The sequence below is a fragment of the Dama dama genome, chromosome 21 (genome assembly GCF_033118175.1).
Source record: "Dama dama isolate Ldn47 chromosome 21, ASM3311817v1, whole genome shotgun sequence".
Taxonomy (NCBI): Eukaryota; Metazoa; Chordata; class Mammalia; order Artiodactyla; family Cervidae; genus Dama; species Dama dama.
Genome location: NC_083701.1, coordinates 11,445,369 through 11,465,295, shown reverse-complemented (window position 1 = coordinate 11,465,295; position 19,927 = coordinate 11,445,369). Strand labels below are relative to the sequence as shown.

Genomic DNA, 19,927 nt, shown 5'->3' with positions numbered 1-19,927 from the left:
TATTCACACGCAACCTTTGGGAACTTCTGGTGGTCCAGAGCTGACTCTGCACTCCAAATGCACAGGGCTCAGGTTCGAGCCTTGGTCAGTGAACTGGACCCCACAAGTCACAGCCACAGATCCTGCCTGCCACAACGAAGATCACAGATCCCATGTGCTGCAACTAAGGCCTAGCACAGCCAAATAAGTACAGAAATATGTATTTTTTTAAAGTTATGATTAAAAAAATGTAACATTCATGATGTTCCAAGATGTGCAGGCTGGGTGCCTATAGGTGGGGGTGGGTTGGGCGTAGCGGGGTCGAGGAGGAGAAAGAACTGAAATGCTAAAGGTCCATGGTTTGTTAAGCCGAGAAAAGTGATGCACATTATTTATCTGAAGTGACTCTGAATGTAGAAGTTGCGTGACTTGTGTTATCTGTACCCGCCCGCCGCCCCGCAGCCCCCAAAGCACAGCCAAGTCAAGTTCTGATTTCCTCCCATCAGAAGAGTCATGGACAACTCACAAAACGGCCTGATGTCAGATGTTTGGGATCAACTGAGAATATGTTTATTTAAAAGCAATTTTAAATATTAAAAAAAGTAGAAATGAACACATACAGTACTGAAAAACGGTCACATTAAATACATGTGGAATGACGAGTATACTGATGTCTGAGCATAACATCCAGATGGGAATTCGGAATTTAACTTGTGGCGCTGTGGGATCCCTATACATGTTGAAGTTCTAGGCAATAAAAAAATAAATAGCAATTGCTGTTCAACAGTAAAATAAGACACACACTATTTGCAGAACATAACTTTCCCCACTGCGGGGGGGCAAAGAAGAATTAGCTATTTTTCCCATAAGGTTCCATACCTTCAAAATACTCTCTATCATGTACAAAATTGCAGATAGCGGCTCAATGAGTTTAAGAACAATACCAGATTCAAACTCAACCAAGGTCGCCAAAGATACTTATTTATATCTATTTTTCCTATGTCCCACAGTAAGCTGGGTTAGAGAAAACTCAGGTTCCTGATGGAAAACAAAAACAAAACCAGGAAAAAAAAAAAAACCAAAAACAAGTGTTTTTTTTTTTTTTTTTAAAAAAGCATCTGTGTAAAATTTGCTCTAAAAGAGGAAAAAAGAAAAGGAATTAACTCCATGTAATTTTAGACAGCGTGCTTTCGTGTTTTTAAAAAGCCAGTTTGAGATCAGTTGAAAACACCGTAGGCCACAAAAATGAACAGTGCTTGAATGCAACTTACGCGTAAGTGAATGAACTGGGACATTAAATAAATTTGGGGGGTTGACTTCCTGTCCTGACACCCGGTGGCTAAACTGAGGCTGTCAACACTGTCGGCCACGCACACCAGCACATCGGCTGGTTCCTCGTATCTGTGTGGAGCTCACGCGTGCCGCGATGCTGAGGAAGCAATTGCTTAAAATCACTTTCCGATAACAGCTGGTGAGAGACGCTGCAGGTTTGTCATGCAAGGTTTATTGGTTAGGTGGCTATTCAAAGTTTTCATAGTGATCACGTAAGCAGAGCTAAATTAACACTCCTGGAGCACTGTGACTTGATTAAAGAGGGCTTTCCCTAAGGGTCTGGTTGGGAGTTGTGCTTCTGTGAAATGAACATTTCTCACCCGTTGCCAGGATGATCTGCTTAAAAGTATTAGTTTCCTGTGCTGCTGCCAACGTAGCAGTTTAAGCAAGCGCACTGCCAGGATGACACACGGGGCTCGGAATCCAAGAGCAGTCCCGCTGACTGGGGAGTGGAGCTATTGTGTTCTTTCCCCGGATTCAGGCTGATAGAGAAGACTGAAAAGCTCAGGATGGTCTTAATGGTCTGATGAACGCGGCTGGGATGAGGAAAAAAAACAGGAGGGGCAGGGACCCCTGGCAGAAAAGCGTATTTCACAGTGCGATTCATAGCAGTGTTCAGAAACTTGGTTATGAGTTGACCTGAAGATGACGTGTCTGTTCAACAGAGCTGGGAAACTTATCTACGACTGGGGTTTAGTAAAGAAAATGGGGGAGGAAAAAAAAAAGAAGGCTGGTTTCAGCACCTGGATTCTACAGGGGGGCAGGTGGGGAAAAACGGTGGGCAGAACTGATTTCTGAATTCGTCATCTTCTTGAACACTCTTTTGAAAGTTTAAATTTATCCAGAACGAAAACTAAGAAAAGAATATAAAATGGACACATTAGGGGTGTTAACATAGTTGAAGGATGCTAATTCATAGTGTGATATGTGCATTCATACTCTTGAGGAAGCCAAATGACTGGAAACAAATATTTGTTGCAACCTTATAATTTCTGCTTTAATGGCAATCAAGTTTAAAAAAAAAAACGTACAGTTCAACTTATCCATACTATTCCTTTATAAAAGGCAGATTTCAGGTAAGCTTCTAAATGCATGCATAATGTAGAGGCTAATATTTTCTGGCAGTCCTTGGTTCCTGAAAGTTGAACTTCATCAGATGTGTCTTAAACTTCTGTGAAAATAGTCATGAAGGATATGTTATTTTTGCATAATGAGGTAATATCAGGGGCGGGCACTCATCTTCTTAAGACAGCATAAACCCACGTGTCTAAACCTGTGTGAGGCTGTGGGCACTGCAAAACGCCACCAACATTCTGGGTCAGTGGATATTTTGCTGAAGGAATAACGCTTACACTGAACTGAGCACTTTTCTGTAATAAATACCGAAGTTGGTTCTTGTAGCTGTAAACTGTGTACACAGATAACAACAGGCTGGTCTGTCACGGAGTGGAAAGATTCACCTGGAAGACAGTACCCACCTCTTCACTAATGTTGCATTTTTCAGTAACACAATGGAGAATACTGTCAGGTTAGGAACAGAGAGGCAATTCTATGCCCTTCAACGGTTGCTGGAGACCATTTCTATTTGCAAAGCCAGCAGTTCCTATATTCCTGCTTGTTTGTTTGCTTGGAAAACAGCGTAGAGAGAGATGTAAGTGCTAGATGCCAAGGATGGCTTTGGCAAACCAGTAAGGCGCACTGGGTCCCAAGGCTACCCTAATACTGGCGAAGGCAGAGACCACAGGGTATTTACAACACGCGCTCCGTTCCCCTCCTGAGGCGGCCCCTCCGGGAGCTTCCACTCGGTAACAGCAGCTATTTACACGGTGTGCACAGGGTCCCGGGGAGGCAGTGGCCTAGCATGATGGGTGTGGACAGTCTGAAGGCTCTGCTTTTTTGCTAGTCGGACAGGATGTGGACAAAGGACACTGGGAAGACGCCCTTCCTCTCGGGCTGCCCCTCGATGTGCCCAATCTGCAGGGAGAAAGGAGAGGCGTCAGGCGGGAGGCAGCCAGTGGGTCCGAGTGCCCTGGGGGCTGATGCTGGAGCAGGCGGGATGCAGGCCCTGGGGAGACATGATGTAGGTGCCACACACGGTGGAACCGCTTTCACGGGGGTTGCTTTGCCGGCAGACAGCCCCGGGAGGCGGATGGTCCTGGGGCCCTCACTTTCTACACGAAGGGACAGGGGCCCCGAGTGGCGGTCGGGCCTGCCATGGTCTCACCGGGGCTGTGGCCTCAACCATGCGCTCAACCAGACCGCTCGGCCGCCTCTCCCGCTGGGCGACCTCTCAAAGAATGCTAAGCCTCCTGTCTGTAAAACTGGGCTGAAAAACCCCTGCTTCTCAGGCCTGTGGAGAAGCTACACCAACGATTCTATACAGAAGAAGGGCCGCTAGGCACCAAGAACTTGCTTTCTGGTTGCGGCGGAGGAGAGGATGCTGTGAAGGTCTGAGAGCGACGAGGGCAAATTTTACAGCTGTTTTCTTGTCTCCTGCCTAAACTCGTCAGCCACTGTGACCTGCCAAGGCTTCCAACAGTCTGAACTACATGAGAATTAACTGCATCAAAGAGAACCCTATCAGGAAGAAGACCAGCGACACGCACGCTGGCTTCGGATGGCCATCCCGGAGAAAGATGGGTGGCCTCCTTTGCTCACCGGGCCTTTGTGCACCGGTTTCCATCTGACAGAGGGGTGAACAGCAAGGCCGGGATGACCCACGTCACTGGGTCTCAGTTGGCATCATGCACGTGAGTCCTCAGACGTTCCTGTGAGGGAGGGTGACCCGTGCCTCCCTTTTCAGAGGGGGAAACCGAGGCTCACAGAAGGGACACGCTGCACCCCGGGCCTCAGGGTGAATCACGCCAGGATTTCAGCACCTATCTCCTTGTCAAGGGATCTAACCCGCCAGACTTCACGACAGACAGAGAGAGGAAGGGGGCCTCTGGTTTGTCAACCGCAGTGCTCCTGACATTTGGGGCAGGGGGTTCTTTGTGGTGGAGGCTCCTCCACGCGTCATAGGACGCTCAGCAGAGGCCTTGGCTCCCCCCACCCCGGAGGCCAGCAGCACCTGCCCCGGCCAGGCCCTGACCATCAGAATGTTTCTAGATGTTGCCACACGTGCCTGGAGGGCGAGACTGCCCCGGCTGAACCACTGCTGTGGCCTAAGAAGCGTCCCGACGGCTGTGACCGCGAGTCTGGAGTCACGGTCTGGGCCCGGGGGAGGAAAGGCGAAGGGCCACGAGTGTGCCGGTGTGTATGTGTTTCTGGGCATTAGCAGGCTCTGGGCTCAGCGGTGAACACAGGTCCCTTTCTCGGCACACAGGGCCGGGCCCTCTGGGCAGGATGGGGCTCTAGCTGCCAAGGAAGCCGAACTTCCATGCCGGGGGTGGGGAGTGATTGACTCGGAGGTGTCCGCCTGCTGCCCCTCTGTCTGGCAGGGCCGCCGGAGGCTTCCTCCCCTGACAGCCTGGACAGCCGTGGACATGTCGGGTCCCCTGCAGCCACCCAGGACCCGGGCAGCTCCCAGGCCGCGGTGGGAGGACAGGACTGCCTCTCCTTCCTGACACCTGGGCAGCAGATTTTTAGTGGAAAAGGAGCTGTCACAGATGGTCTCCTCGAATCCCCCCCTGAAGTCATGTGAGGCAGGGATCCTCCTGACAGAGAACTGCAGGCTGGATGAAGATGTAACCTGAGGATGTGTGGTGGGGATGTGTGTGCAGGCATGTACGTGTGTGCACACATGTGTGTACGTGTGTGTGTGTGTGTGGTGGTGGTGGTGGTGGTGTTGAAGGGCAAGGCCTGAGCAGAGCTGGCTGGGCCAGTGTTGAATGAGCTTCAGTTTTGCATCTGAAAAGCTAGAAAGTACCTGTGGCCCACAGGCTGCCGTGTGACAAGGGAACCTTCCTGAGCCGGTTTCAAAGCTCCCGGCTAGGAGGCAGGCCAGGCACTGTCCTCCTGGCGCGTGTGCGGGCTGACCACGGACAGCGCCACACGGCTGGTACATACCCACCACTCCTGGTCCTCCTCCCCGGTGACCACGATCACCTCGCCCTCCATGAAGGTCAGCTCATCATCGTTGTCCGCCTGGCAGTCGTAGATGGTCTTCACTCGCCTCACCTTGCTCTTCCCCTTCAAGAAAGCAGCGGGGTTTTAGCTCACAGGACAGACTGAAGGGAAAGGAGGACAGGCTGACCCTGGGCGAGTGGCTTCACCTCGCCGAGCCTCAGTTTCTCCCTGATGAAAGTGGGGAGGGCCCCCAGCCCTGGGTGCTCTCCAGACAGGAGGGCCCCCCTCCGCCCAGGGCAGCAGGGGAGCCCAGTGAGAGTGGGGAGGGGCGGGTAACCACTGATGACTTCCATCTGAGAGCAAACATCACGGGTAAGGGATCAAAATCCAGCTTCACCAGAAACAAGCAAAGTGCCCGGCCCCGCCCCGCCCCACGGCAGCCTGCACGGATGACAGCAGAATCTAAAAATGGTTTGGGGAAACATGATGTAAAGCAGACCAAACACATGCAGCATAGACACATTTCTCAGCCCCTCATGCAAAGCGCCGTGTCAGCACACACTGCTTAAACAGAGCAGGGGAGCCCGGGGCGGGGGCGGGGGCCTCCAGGCAGTTCCCCTAAACCTTTTAGTTTCTGACCCATGTTGATTCGAGCTTTTAGTTGTTAGATTTCCAGTTCTCTGCAAACAGGAAGATGGAAATAGAGAACTGACCTTCCAAAGGATGTTTCTGGCGCCTGGCTTATTAAATAATTAGGAATAAAAGAAAGCAAGCCGTCATGCTCAAAGCTTGGGGTCAAGTGCTTTTCTTCTTGGTTCGATGGTTTCCTCCCTCACTCTCTCTGATGACCCATTTGCTTCTACAATTCCCCTCCCCGGGCTAAGCCAGAGCTGGTGGGGTCTGAGAAGCCGAGGGCTATGGCCAGTCGAGATCTTAAGTCTTTTCAGCTCTGACTCTGTGAGCAAACTGGAAGACCTGTGTGTGACCATTCATAACAAGGACGGTTAAATGAGATAATAAAACAGTGAAGAGTGCAGTAGCCCAGGCTGGAATTGTGTACATCAAGGCCACGGGTGGTGCTCAGGCTTCTCAAGAGCCTGGTGAAGGGCAAGCCGCAGCAGCTGAACATGCTTGTGAGCTCCCACTCGGGAGAGGGTCGGTTTCACTATTCTCACCTTTCCTTTAGTATTGAAGGGACACACTTTTATCACAATGCTGCTTTATCACGGGAAGATGTGAGCAAGGCTTTTGGTCCCCCCGCTAACTGTGTTCCTTAAACCAGGGTGCTCCCATCCCTGTGGGGGTGTGGCGTGGGCAGGACAGACAACACATGTGCATCTTCCAGGGCTTCATTTTTCCAAAAAAATATTTTTGGCGGGGGGGGGGTGGGGAGGGAAAGGCATGTTTAAAGTAAAAAGGACATATAGAGTAGAAGGCATGTTGTGAAAATGAAGGGTTGGGCGACTTCAAACCAAGCTACGTTGGTTGGTACAAGTCTCTTTGGACCATGTGCCCACCTCCTCCAGGAAGGTGCAGAGAGAAGCTGCGGTCTGAGACCGCTTCCCTGGACCCTGGGAAAGGAAAGTCCCCTGGTTCCAGGATCACAGACAAGAGCGACCACTTGCTGGGCACTGCTCGTACTTCCCTGCATTTCGTTGCCCATGAACCCAGGCAGCGTTCTAGCCCCTTTCCATGAAGGAGACCGAGGTTCAGGGCAGGCGAGGAGCTGGCCACGGCCCCGTGGTCACAGGGCAGGCAGGTCCTGATGCCTGTCTGCTGGGGTCCACAGCCCGGTCTCAACCCCCGGGGCCCTGTGCCCCCCACGACACCTGACCCCCGGCCGGCGGGGTGGGCACGTGCCTGGGTTTACGAGCACCACTCACCGTGTTGATCTTCCTGGGCAGCGGCACAGGCGTCTCTGGCAGGGTGGGCGTGAGGTCATTGGTGTCCTCAGACGCCTGCTTGGGGACGTTCGGGGACAGGTCCGCCGGGTGTGACTTGGGGGCGAGCTCCGGCGGTGGCTGGGCCTTGGGCGAGGCGTCTCCCGTCTGGGGTTTCGCCAGCAGCTCCCCCAGTTGTGGCTTGGGAGGCAGGTCCTTCACCTGGGGCTTGGGGGGCAAGTCTGCAAGCTGGGGCTTGGGGGGTAGGTCGCCCAGCTGCGGCTTGGGGGGCAGCTCGCCTGGCTTAGGTGGCAAGTCTCCGATGGGGGGTTTGGGAGCCAGTTCCGTGGGCTTCGGGGGCAGGTCCCCGGGTGGCGGCTTCTGTGGTAACTCTGCCAACTGGGACGACTTCTGGAAGATCTCAGGCGGGATGTTGGCTTTGTCAAGGGAGAGATGATGGCTGGTATCTGTTTTCCTTAGTGCCACTGCGGGAGGTGACCAGAGAGAGGGGTCAGGAGCAGAACCCACCCTGAGCGAGCGCCCCAGGCAGTCGCAGGCCCAGACCCCACATGAATTGGCCTGCCTTTTTTTTTTTGCCTGCTTTTAAAACAAGGTGAAAGTTGGAAGCCTGGAGGCATCCACCTTACAATGGACGATCTTATGCCTCAGTTATATAAGAACAGGACATCCAAACGAACCCAGAAGTAAAAAAAACAAAAACAGAAAACCACAACTATACACATGATAGATCCTCTGCAGAAGGGAATGGCAACTCACTCCAGTATTGTTGCCTCGAAAATTCCATGGACGGAGGATCCTGGTGGGCTACAGTCCACAGGGTCGCAAAGAGTTAAGACATGATTGAGTGACTAACACTCTCACTTTTTCTTTTTTTAAAATTTATTTATTTATTTATTTTTTTAGGATGATTTTTTAAATTTTTTTTTATTTTTTTGTTTTTTTCATTTATTTTTATTAGTTGGAGGCTGATTACCTTACAATACTGAAGTGGGTCGTGTCATACATTGACAAGAATCAGCCATGGATACTCTCCCTTTTTCATACACATAATACAGATTATAGAAAACTGAAAGGTGTAGAGTTAAAAAGGAGAAGTTTTCCATAAGTCTACTGAGTAAATGTAGCCATTTGAAATACTTTGGTATAATTTCCTTCTGGACTTTTCTATGTATTTTTCATAGATAAAGCATCTATCTGCTCTTATCTATATACTGTTTCAGCAAGAGTATTCACCATGGTACTAAAAACTGTTCATTAGTACTAAGCATATACTTTTAATGCTGCATCCTATTCCGCTCTATAGTGGCATCATTCGAATTTCTCACGTTTCATATGATATACATACTGTGTAAGAGGGAAAAAGTTTCTCCTATCACCACTCCCACCTACCACCCCTTTGAGGTCAACTCTGTTCCTTTTTAGTGGTGCCCATGCATGTATATATGAATTATCTTTAAAAACCTGGGACTACAACAAATACATTAAATGGGACTACAACACGTACACTGCCTGCAACTTTGTTTCCCATATAATATATTCGGGAGAATTTCTGTTAACATAGGACTACAATACATACAATGGAGAAGGAAATGGCAACCCACTCAAGTATTCTCGCTTGCTCTAATCCATGGGGTCGCAGAGTCGGATATGACTGAACGACTCACACTCACTCACTCATACACACACACAACATACGCCTACAACTTTGGTTTTTTCCCATTTAAAATGCTTGGGAGAATTTCTATCGATAAGTCAGTTCCTCCTCCTCCTCTTTAATGGCTGTGTAGGACTCCATCGCTTGGAGATTCTACGGTCTGAACCTTCGCACAGCTCTAACCAGTGGAACTTAGGACATGTCTCCAAGTTGGGCTCCACCACTCAGTTCCTAGTTGTGTGACCCTGAGCAGGTTACAAACCCCCTCACCCTCCTCATCTCTAAAACACAAGCTGACATGACGAACATGCCAACAGGACGAGGTAGACTCTAGGTACAATATCAGAATATTATGGCATATCATCACTGTTGCTGAGACAAAGTTCCTTGAGGCCTAGATTCACCAAGCGCATTGTATGTGCTCAGTGGGGACACAGCTGACTGAAGCACACTGACGTAGCCAAACTAAGAACTGTATTCTAAAGACACAACACTCAGAGAGAGACTCCTAAAAAAATTTTTTTTTTTAAAAGAAAAGACAAATCCCAGTATTGCAAACTGTCACGAGCTACACTGCAGCTGTCCCTGCTCGGGGCCTGCCCAGCCACGTCCCTTCCTAAGGAACTCAAATTCAAAGGCACCCTGCTCCCGGGCTGGCTGGTGAGCTTCAGCCGACGTGGCACAGTTCAGAAAGTGACAGCAGGCCCATCGGATTCCTCTCTTGGAAGTCAAGACCAGACTGGGGTAAACAAAAGTCTGAGTCAGGGGGTGATGGGGGAACAGCTGGGGGAATCCCCCGAGGCAGAGGGGCTGAAAAGCCTAGCCCTGAGCCACACTTATGGGGGAACAGAAACTATGAGGAAGTGCTGGGCCGCCCAAACAGGCAACTCCGGTTCCCCAAAAAAGGGATCAAAGCCAGGGCACGTGCCTGTGCCAGGGTGTTCAGCATGATGCTGTTTATAGTGAAAGAAAACTGTGAACTGGGTGGACGTGGAAGAGGACAGACTACTTAACACCGCCAGCTATCAGATAACGGAGTACTGCGCAGCCAGTAAGAGTATAATTAATCTCATGGAAAGGGCTCTTGATTCACTGTATGACAAAAACCAGCTTAAACAGTGACATAAAAAAATCGTAGGAAAAAGACTGAAAGGGCTGACTAAGTTGCTTTATCCTGGGTGGCGAGACTTTGGGCGGTTTGTATTTTCTTTACACTTCTTTGCATTTTTAGTATCTACAATGAATATAGGTTAATTTTATACTACGAAGAAATATGAAAAGAGACACTCTCCCCTCTAAAGAAGTCTCTCCTCTGACTATTTTATTTCCAAGATGATTTTGTGTTTTCCCCTCTCTAATTCAAAGTCCTTTGTGAACTTCATTCTTTTTTTAAAAAAGTATTTATTTATTTATTTGTCTGTGCCAGGTCTTAAGTTTCATCATTTGACCTTAGTTGTGGCATTTGAGATTTTTCCTGACCCAAGGATCGAACTTGGGCCCTCCACATTAGGAATGTGAAGCCTTAGCCACTAGACTACTAGCGAAGTGCCTAAGCTACATTCTTTTTTTTTCCATTTATTTTTATTCGTTGGAGGCTAATTACTTTACAATATTGTAGTGGTTATTGCCATACATTGACATGAATCAGCCATGGATTTACATGTGTTCCCCATCCCGATCCCCCCTCCCGCCTCCCTCTCCATCCCATCCCTCTGGGTCTTCCCAGTGCACCAGCCCTGAACACCCGTCTCATGCATCCAACCTGGGCTGGTGATCTGTTTCACCCTTGATAGTATACCTGTTTCAATGCTGTTCTCTCTGAACATCCCACCCTCGCCTTCTCCCACAGAGTCCAAAAGTCTGTTCTGTCCATCTGTGTCTCTTTTTCTGTTTTGCATATAGGGTTATCGTTACCATCTTTTTAAATTCCATATATATGCGTTAGTATGCTAAGCTACATTCTTAACTCTGATGGGCAGAGAAGCAAATTTCCCCCCAAGCTGGACGACACAGACCACGCTGCTCGAGTGAGGACATCAAGAACGAGAGAGGAGTGAGAATTCTACTCCATCCCTGGAGCTTCCTTGGTGGTCCAGTGGTTAAGACGCTACACTTCCACTGCAGGGGATGTGGGTTTGATCCCTGGTCGGGGAACTAGAATCCTGCATGCTGCATGGCATGGTCGAAAAATAAGAAAGAGACCCGAGGGGTTATGGTGCAGCTGGTTCATGCCGGCAAGGTTGGCTGGAAACAAACAGATTCGGCCCTTTGAACAGCAGCGTGACAGAGAGCTCAGGTGCTGAAACACTGTCCTGGACTGTGATGGTTCTGTTTCTGAGAACAGGCTCTAAGGACATAACCTAGAAGGAGGAGGAAGATGAAGAAAGAGCCCGCATGCTCTCAGCTCATGTTTCCAACAAAAGGGGGCACCAAGCAGAGGATGGCAGCTGCTCGATGGCAGAATCCTAAGTGGAAAAACCCAGGATGCAGGGCTGGACTTTCACTGTGATGACAACTAGGGAAGAATGTAAGGGACCAAGGCCTGCATCACAGCCCAACACTACCACGACTCTGTTCATATTGGAGAGTCCCCTGAAGTTTCTATACGACTGCCTTTTAAAACTCTTTAAACAAATGGCTCCATGCAGCTGTCCATCCCCAGCTGAGAAGGCTTTCACTAAGCCCTTTACAAGGAGCCCAAAGGATTCCCTGGTGGCTCAGACCGTAAAGAATCCACCTGCAAAGCAGGAGACCCAGGTTTGATCCCTGGGTTGGGCAGATCCCCTGGAGAAAGGAATGGCAACCCACTCCAGAATTTTTGCCTGGAGAGTCCCATGGACAGAGGATCCTAGAGGGCTACAGTCCATGGGGTTGCAAAGAGTTGGACATGACTGAGCAACTAACACTTTCAAAGGATTTAAAAAGTAAGTCATGTTTGGGAGGGAAAGAGTGTGGTGTGGTCAGGACAGTCCATGCGGAAGCGCCAGCGGGCGCTGGGGATGAGGATGGGTGGGCAGGAGAAGGCGCTGCAGCCTGTCCCTCTCAGCATCACAGACATCCTGTGCCTCAGGCTGAGGAGGCTTAGAAACACACCGGGACTCTGCCTGCTTCCTGGGTGAGACGGACGCGCTGGATGGGAGGGGCAGGAGCCACTGATGGAACATGGAGCACCCTGGCTCTTCTGCTGGGGAAGACTGCAGGGCCAGGGTGGACGCAGGAAGACCAGGGAGGAGGCTGCAGAGTCCAGACAGGAGAGGACGGTCCGGGAGACCACGGTGAGAGGGGAGACCCGGGAGGATACAACCAACGGGGAACCAACAGTGTGTGTGGATGGAGGAGCGGCATGGGAGGAAGGAGCTGGGCTTCTCTCCTAGGTTTAAGATCCAATCACTTGGACCTGGACAATATCGCCTGTAACAGACGCTGGGCGAGGAACAGGTTTGGCTGGAGGGTGTGTGTGTGTGTGTGTGTGTGGCTGTGTGAACCTGGATGATATCGCTGTAACAGACAGGGACGCTGGGTGAGGAACAGGTTTGACTGGAGGGTGTGTGTGTGTGTGTGTGTCTGTGTGTGTGTCTGTGTGTACCTGCACAATATCGCTGTAACAGACAGGGACACTGGGCGGAACAGGTTTGACTGGAGGGTGTGTGTGTGTGTGTGTGTGTGTGTGTGTGTGTACCTGCACAATATCGCTGTAACAGACAGGGACACTGGGCGAGGAACAGGTTTAGCTGGAGGGTGTGTGTGTGTGTCCGTGTGTACCTGGACGATATCACTGTAACAGACAGGGACTCTGGGCGAGGAACAGGTTTGGCTGGAGGGTGTGTGTGTGTGTGTGCGCCTGTATGTACCTGGATGATATCGCTGTAACAGACAGGGACGCTAGGTGAGGAACAGGTTTGGCTGGAGGGGGTGTGTGTGTGTGTGTGCCTGTATGTACCTGGATGATATCGCTGTAACAGACAGGGACGCTAGGTGAGGAACAGGTTTGACTGGAGGGTGTGTGTGTGTGTGTGTGTGTGTGTGTGTGTGTGTGTGTGTGTGTGTGTGTGTGTGTGTGTGTGTGTGTGTGAAGGGTCTTCAAAATCTTAGGTTTTGTGTGTGTGTGTGTGTGTGTGTGTGTGAAGGGTCTTCAAAATCTTAGGTTGTGTGTGTGTGTGTGTGTGTGTGTGAAGGGTCTTCAAAATCTTAGGTTGAGAAGCTGTCAGACGTCTGAGCAGAGACACTCCAGTGGCAGGTGTGTGGGAACTTAGATGTCGGAGGGACACTTGGCTGGGTATATGATATAGAGGTGCCGAGGTGGGTACCCACTTGGCTGGGTATATGATATAGAGGTGCCGAGGTGGGTACCCCAGGGAAGGAGGGCAGACTCAGAAGAGAAGTGACCGTGCCTGAGCCAGTCTCTGGAGGCTGCGAACACGAGGGGCCTGCACACGAGGGGAGGGGCTGTCAGTGCCATAAGAACAGGATGGTGTCCACAGGCCAAGTGCAGAGACGGTAACCAGCTGGGCCAAAGGCTGCAGACAGGCCGAGCTTGATCACCACTGACGGCCTCGTGGAGGGGTTTTAACAGAGACACACGAATGGATCTCGGTGTGGAGGACTGGGAGCCGGCAGTCGGATGGCTTGCCCCTCTCGACAGAAGAGCGCACTGCCGCCTGGGAAGGGTTTTGCCAAAGCCTGAACTAGCAGCATCTGATCGGGTCTCTTGATCCAACTTTCAACTGATAGGAAATATTAGAGGACAGAGGAACATGCTAAATGACTACGTGGGGGTGCTGATCAGCAAAATCCAGCCTTTCTGAAGTATGATCTCACCCCGTCCTCATAAAACCTGGTGGAGTAGGTGTCCCAGCCCCATTGACAGGTGAGGAATCTCAGGCTCAGTGAAGCTTCTGAGTCCCCTGCCCAGGCCTCACAGCTAGTAAGCAGGAGAGCCAGGACCAGTTCTGAGGTCTCTCTGATTTTGTTCCCAAGAGAAGAAATGGTACCTGGGGATACTAATGAGGGATCTTCTGAAAAAGCATTGGTTTTTCAGGAAAAGTTTGGTATTTGTTAATTACAAAACTTGAGCTTAAAGTATTTTTCTTCACTGAACAAATATTAATTACCTATCTCTTACATGTCAGCTGCTGCTCAAGGCCATCTGAGATAGAGCAGGGGTCAAAAGAGACAAACACCCCCGATCCCTTGGAGGATACAGTGACAGTATACTGCTGCTAAGTCACTTCGGTCGTGTCCGACTCTGTGAGACCCCATCCCTGGGATTCTCCAGGCAAGAACACTGGAGTGGGTTGCCATTTCCTTCTCCAGTGCATAAAAGTGAAAAGTGAAAGTGAAGTCGCTCAGTCATGTCCAACTCTTCGCGACCCCATGGACTGCAGCCTACCAGGCTCCTCCGTCCATGGGATTTTCCAGGCAAGAGTACTGGAGTGGGGTGCCATTGCCTTCTCCGACAGTGACAGTATAATTACATGTAAATATAAAAGAGAGGATGAGATGGTTAGATAGCATCACCGACTAAATGGACAAGAATTTGAGCAAACTCCGGTAGATATCTAGTGAAGGACAGGGAAGCCTGGTGAGCTGCTGTCTCTGCAGTCGCAAAGAGTCGGACAACAAATAGCATGAAAAAGAGAAATCTTACCTTTCTGAGGTAGTTTAGGAAGAACTCTTGGGCCAAGGGCAGTCTTTGCAGAACCGGTGCTAATGAATAAATAAGAACCATTTATGATCTCAGAACGCTATAAAATCAATAGTGAAATAGCATTCAAGGAAATCACAGAAATTCACAGAATTATCTATCTAAAAATGCTTTCAACATTTCCCTAACAAAAGATTATAGTCCACTTGCCCGCATTTGAAGTTTGCCTGCCTTTCCCTGAGGATTATCTTTTTATTCCCAAGTCTGCAGAATGGAGTCCAGAGGGAAAGTAACAAAACCACCACCAACCCTCTAAGTGAAAAAGCCTAATCCCTCCTCTTTTTGACCCCTTTCCCCGAAGGAACAGCACTGATGGAAGCGCTGGGCACACTGCAGGTCCTGGGCCAAGTGCGCTGCTCTGAGGCAGCTCTTCTCATGCGACCCCACGATGTTATGCTTGTCACCCCCACCTGTAGCAGAGGAAACCAGAGCCCGTGCACCTCCAGTGACCTGTGGAAGCTTCCGGGTCTGACCAGCAACGGCGCTGGACATTCAGGCCCAGCTCCATTGGACTCCGGAGTCCTCACTTTTTCCTTACACCAGAGCAAATGGCGTGGGTCTCAGGCCTTCAGGCTTTCCCTGAGTTGTTCCTCCTCTTGAACAATTTGTAAATGAGCAGAGGATCCGGGCAGCAGGCCCCAGGCACAGAAGCTGCCCCATGTCATCTGGTATCAGGGACTCCCCAAGCCCCTGCCACCACTAAGATGCCAGCACTGCAGGTGAAAACTCTCAGTGGGAACCCGCTCTTTCCCTTTAACAAGAGGCTGTGACTGTGTTCAGGGGACCCCGGGGGCCCTGAGCACCCAAACAGCACAGCATCCCAGTGCCAGACTTGCATCTGCCAAGAGCCCCTTCTATTACCTCGTTTATCCTCTGCTGTCCTCTGGTGGCCTAAGAACTGACTCCACCCCTCTTCTCTCTTAATTGCATTTAAAAGGACAGGAAAAGCCAAACAAACCAAAAAGAAAACAAAGAGTCCAATAAAGAAGATGAAATGCATGTGTCTTTCATCCTGGCCCACAAATCACTCCTGGTCTTCGGGGCTCTTTCCTTGGTTCCCTCGAAATTCTAAGGCCTCTGGGCTACTCGAGGCTAAGACTGGTGAGATCAAGCCACCCCTAAACCAGAAGCGTTTTGCCTTGAACACATCTGGTGCGTGTTTTGGCCTCAGCATCTTCACAGGGACGCATATCTGCCCATCACAGACGTGAACGCGATGCCTTCCTGGCCTGGGTACGGAGGCCAAGCTGGACACTTAGAAGTGCCTCACACAGGAGCCCTGGGGTGAACCTGGGCTTCTTCGCGTGCTGCGGGTGGTGCTATGTGCACATGTATGTAAGCGTGTGTGTACATGTCAGGGCTTGATTCCCTGTAAAAACCATCAGTGGGCACTTCCCCCACGTCAGACTCCCTCCCCTCGAAGACCCCCACCGGCCCTGGGGTTGAGAGCCCCCCTGGCAGTGTGTGTGGAGGGTGCTGAGCACGAGGGGCAGGCAGAGTGTTGACTGTGTTGCCTGAGAACCCCCCGGATTGAGTCCCAGGGCCCCGCGTCCTCATCTACAAACCTGAGGGCAGCAGACTGAGCTACCTCACGGGCTTGTAAAGATGAAAACAAGGCGGAGGCATTAGAAGAAATGAGGATTTCGGCTTTCAGCTTTGAATAACTTTGGAAGGCACCCCCCACGAACCAGCTAACTCCTCCTGCCTGAGCTTTTGGGTCAGGAAGTGGCTCCCTGTGTCCTTATCTGGGATCAAGTCTCTGGGGAAAAGCCTCTGTGCTGGGACTGGGTATACACTGTCCATAGAAACTCTTCCGAAGCATCTCATCTTGGTGAGAGGAGAGGAGAAAGGGACGCCTCTCCATTAGCCTAGCTTAAGGAACTCTTAGAAACAGGAGACTTGGAAAGAGTTCTATTTTTATGTTTGAAAATCTCTAGGCTAATTGGATCTCCTTGAGGAGATCTTTTTACTCTCAGGTCTGCAGAATGGAGCTAAAAGAGAAAGTAACAAAACAAAATGACTTCATTAAAAACTGAAAATAAGAACTCATTGCAGCGCAGACTGTGCAATCCTCAGGAAAGTGTGGTCCATTTGCACCTGCAATCTGGACGGGGAGGTGCTGCTCCCCTGAAACACTGTCTGCAGACCCTGTTCGGGCCCTGAGAACTGTGTGCCAAGGTGGGCCATGCAAAGTGATAGAGGCTTTCAGGTTCCCATCACAGTCAGCATCAGCTGGCAAGCCCCACCTTGAGCAGATGGCCCTAAAGCTCACTTGTGTGTAACTGTCCACAGCGACCCTAAGCAACCCCCAGGGGAGTCCGTGTGGAGATGGCTCACCTTGACTGCTGGGACAGGCCCTCGAACTTGTTTGCGGTCTTACTGGACGATGACGGACCCACGTCGTTACCTGGGGGAGACAGGATTAAATGGACCAACGGCTGCAGGTCACATGGCTGCCAGAGGTCCCACACACAAATGCACTTGAGTTTCATTATTCCTTGGAGATGCCCTGAGAGCAACGTTAATAACAGCAACTGCTGTGTATTCAGCCCTGACTACGAGTGAGGTACTATGCTAAGTACCTCGCAGTCATTACATCAGTGAGATACATATAATGGTGTGGGGGTGCTCGGTCATGCTCCACTCTTTGCAACCCCATGGACTGGAGCCCACCAGGCTCCTCTATCCATGGGATTTCTCTGGAAGGAATACTGGAGAGGGTTGCCACTTCCTCCTCCAGGGGATCTTCCCAGGGACTGAACTCGTGTCTCCTGCGCTGCAGGTGGATTCTTTACCTGCTGAGTCAGCGGGGAATCCCAGACACACTATTTGCCTTCCCGTTTACATAAGAAACAAAGAAGTAAAGCAGAGGCCAGGGTCAAGCAGCTGGTAAGGGTCAGAGCTGGGATGCGAAGCCAGGCAGCCCTCCTCCAGGGTCTGCAATGAATCCCCACCCGTGCCGCTCCCACCCCAGCCCCATAACCTACAGGACAGGGAGAGGCTGCCCGAGTGCTCAGATGGAACCTCTTGGACGGGAATGTAATGCCAGGAACATCGATGCATGAAGAATAGGGCCAGACTTTCAAATACACATCTAGTTTAATGAGACACTCCTAACCATCAGTTTATTTCCACGACTCTGCAGCTTAACGCCGAAGGTCTTCCTTGGCAGCCTCTCAGGGCATCCTCCGAGTTGAGACTTCCTTTTTTTAAGGCAGGCGTTTCTTTTCAGAGTGGTGCTCAAATCTCACACTTTCAGACTTAAATGGGTCGTAACAATTAAAATGTCAAAGAAAGTTCTAGATGAGGGGAATACGCTGCCGCATCTGCTCATTCCTGCTCCAGGTAGAAAACACCCCAAACCAGCGATTCTCACCCTTTGTGCATGAGCACGAGATCACCCGGGCTGCAGAAGGCCCCGCTCCGCTCGGGGCCACCAGCTCCGCTGTCTCACAGACAAGCCAGCACGTCGGGGGCTGTGGCCCGACACCGCAGCTCAAACGGCCGGAGTCCTCACTTCACCCTCTCCTCTGCCCACTTTCCAAGACGCCACGTGTTTTTACGCCTCTGTAACCTCGTCCCCTCTGTTCTTGCTCCCTGCAACACCTGTCCCCTCCCACTTGTGGTAAATTCCTCTGCCACCTTAGAAAAGTCTCTGCAAAGTCGGACTCAGTCCCTTCATCTCCCGAGTGAGCCGATAACCATTAATCACAGAGGACAGTCAGGGTGCAGCTTCTAGAGCCAGACAAGCCTGGCTCTGGATTCCAGGCATGTGCCTGACCAGCGGGCATGAGTTCTGATGACACTGCTTTTCCTACCGAGTCTCAGTTCCCTCCTGTACGAAAGAGGGATAACAGCTACCTCTCCACTAGGCGGCATGCGCATCACGGGAGAAAAACCACGGAGTGTGGTGCACGGGGCTGGACCACGGGGGCGTGACACGAAGGGGGATCGCTGTTCCAAGCTCTCTGATGCGATGTAACGAAAATGGTGATGATTTACTTCCTCAGCAGGTGAGCCCGTCGCTGACAGGGGCGCTGCCCTGTCCGGCTCCGTGGCCCTGCTCTCCGACCCGGTGAACGCCCAGAGCTGCCTCAGGGTGCTGCTGAAGGAAATCGCGGCCCACAGAGCCGCCCCCAGCCTGGCTTCTCCCACTCCTTGGGGGTGAGGGTGGGCCTGGGGAAGGCATCTGAGGTTGGGCAGACAGGAATCCTGTCTTTCTCAGAGCCAGGCAAAGGCCACCTGCCATGCCTGGGAAGAGAAATGTGGCTTAGCAAAATTTCCAAAAATAGGAGAGCAAGGCTGGAGGGGGGAGGAGGAGCATGAACATGGAAGCAGCTCAATCCTTCTCCCTCTTTCTGTGCAATCTGCGGAAGGACTGTGGTGCACGCACAGATGTGCAGGAAGGGAGGGTGGCAGACAGACGCGGGGCAGGCAATTTAAGAAGCTGTGGCCAAGGACGTCCCTGGTGGTCCAGTGGTTAAGAATCTGCCTGTCAGTGCAGGGCACAATGGGTTCGATCCCTGGTCCAGGAAGATCCCACATGCCTCTGGGCAACTAAGCTTTCGAGCCGCAACTACTAAAGCCCGTGTGCCATAAAGTCTGTGCTCTGCGACAAGAGAAGCCATCACCACAACTAGCGAGTTGCCCCCACTCACTGCACCTGGATAAAGCTCACGTACTGACCAGGACCCAGCATAGCCAAAAGTAAATAAACAAACAACAACAAACTCTGTGGCCAAGACTCAAGGTCACTTGGTGTGGCTCAGCAGCTGTGGGCCAAGAGTGTGGAATGAGAGGAGGCGCCACCCAGCAGGGCCTGGCACACGGGCTCTAGGAGTCTTCTGGAAGAGTGGACACTCGTGTGAGCCTCTGAGTCAGGAACGGATTCAGATCCCAACTCTGAAGTTATTGGACTTGTGATCTTAGACAAGTCACTAGACCTCTGTGCTTCGATCTCGTCAGTTAACCCAGGACAATGACAGTCCCTATCTTACAGGACAGTTATGATTTAACTAGGATTGACTGGTTTGATCTTCTTGCTGTCCAAGGGACTCTCCAGTAAATCCTAAAGGAAATCAATCCTGAATATTCACTGGAAGGACTGATGCTGAAGCTGAAGCTCCAATACTTTGGCTGCATGATGCAAAGAGCAGGCTCACTGGAAAAGACCCTGATGATGGGAAAGATTGAAGGTGGGAGGAGAAGGGGACGACAGAGGACGAGATGGATGGATGGCATCACTGACTCGATGGACATGAGTTTGAGTGAACTCTAGGAGATAGTGAAGGACGGGGAAGCCTGGTGTGCCGCTATTTATGGAGTCGCCAAGAAGTCAGACATGACTGA

General features: G+C 50.9%; 1 protein-coding gene across 4 annotated transcripts in view; it reads right to left on the bottom strand.

Moving 5' to 3' along the window:
• Window positions 1-526: 526 nt before the first annotated feature.
• Window positions 527-19,927, bottom strand: part of ASAP1 (ArfGAP with SH3 domain, ankyrin repeat and PH domain 1) — a 328,727-nt gene continuing 309,326 nt past the window's right edge. For all 4 annotated transcript variants that reach the window (XM_061123183.1, XM_061123185.1, XM_061123186.1 and 1 more), the window contains 5 exons: window positions 16,916-16,985; window positions 14,522-14,580; window positions 7,203-7,684; window positions 5,320-5,442; window positions 527-3,285 (listed from right to left, as the gene is read on the bottom strand). In XM_061123183.1, the coding sequence (XP_060979166.1) occupies window positions 3,211-3,285; window positions 5,320-5,442; window positions 7,203-7,684; window positions 14,522-14,580; window positions 16,916-16,985 (809 nt within the window). In that variant the 3' untranslated portion in view covers window positions 527-3,210. The remainder of the gene's footprint in view (window positions 3,286-5,319; window positions 5,443-7,202; window positions 7,685-14,521; window positions 14,581-16,915; window positions 16,986-19,927) is intronic.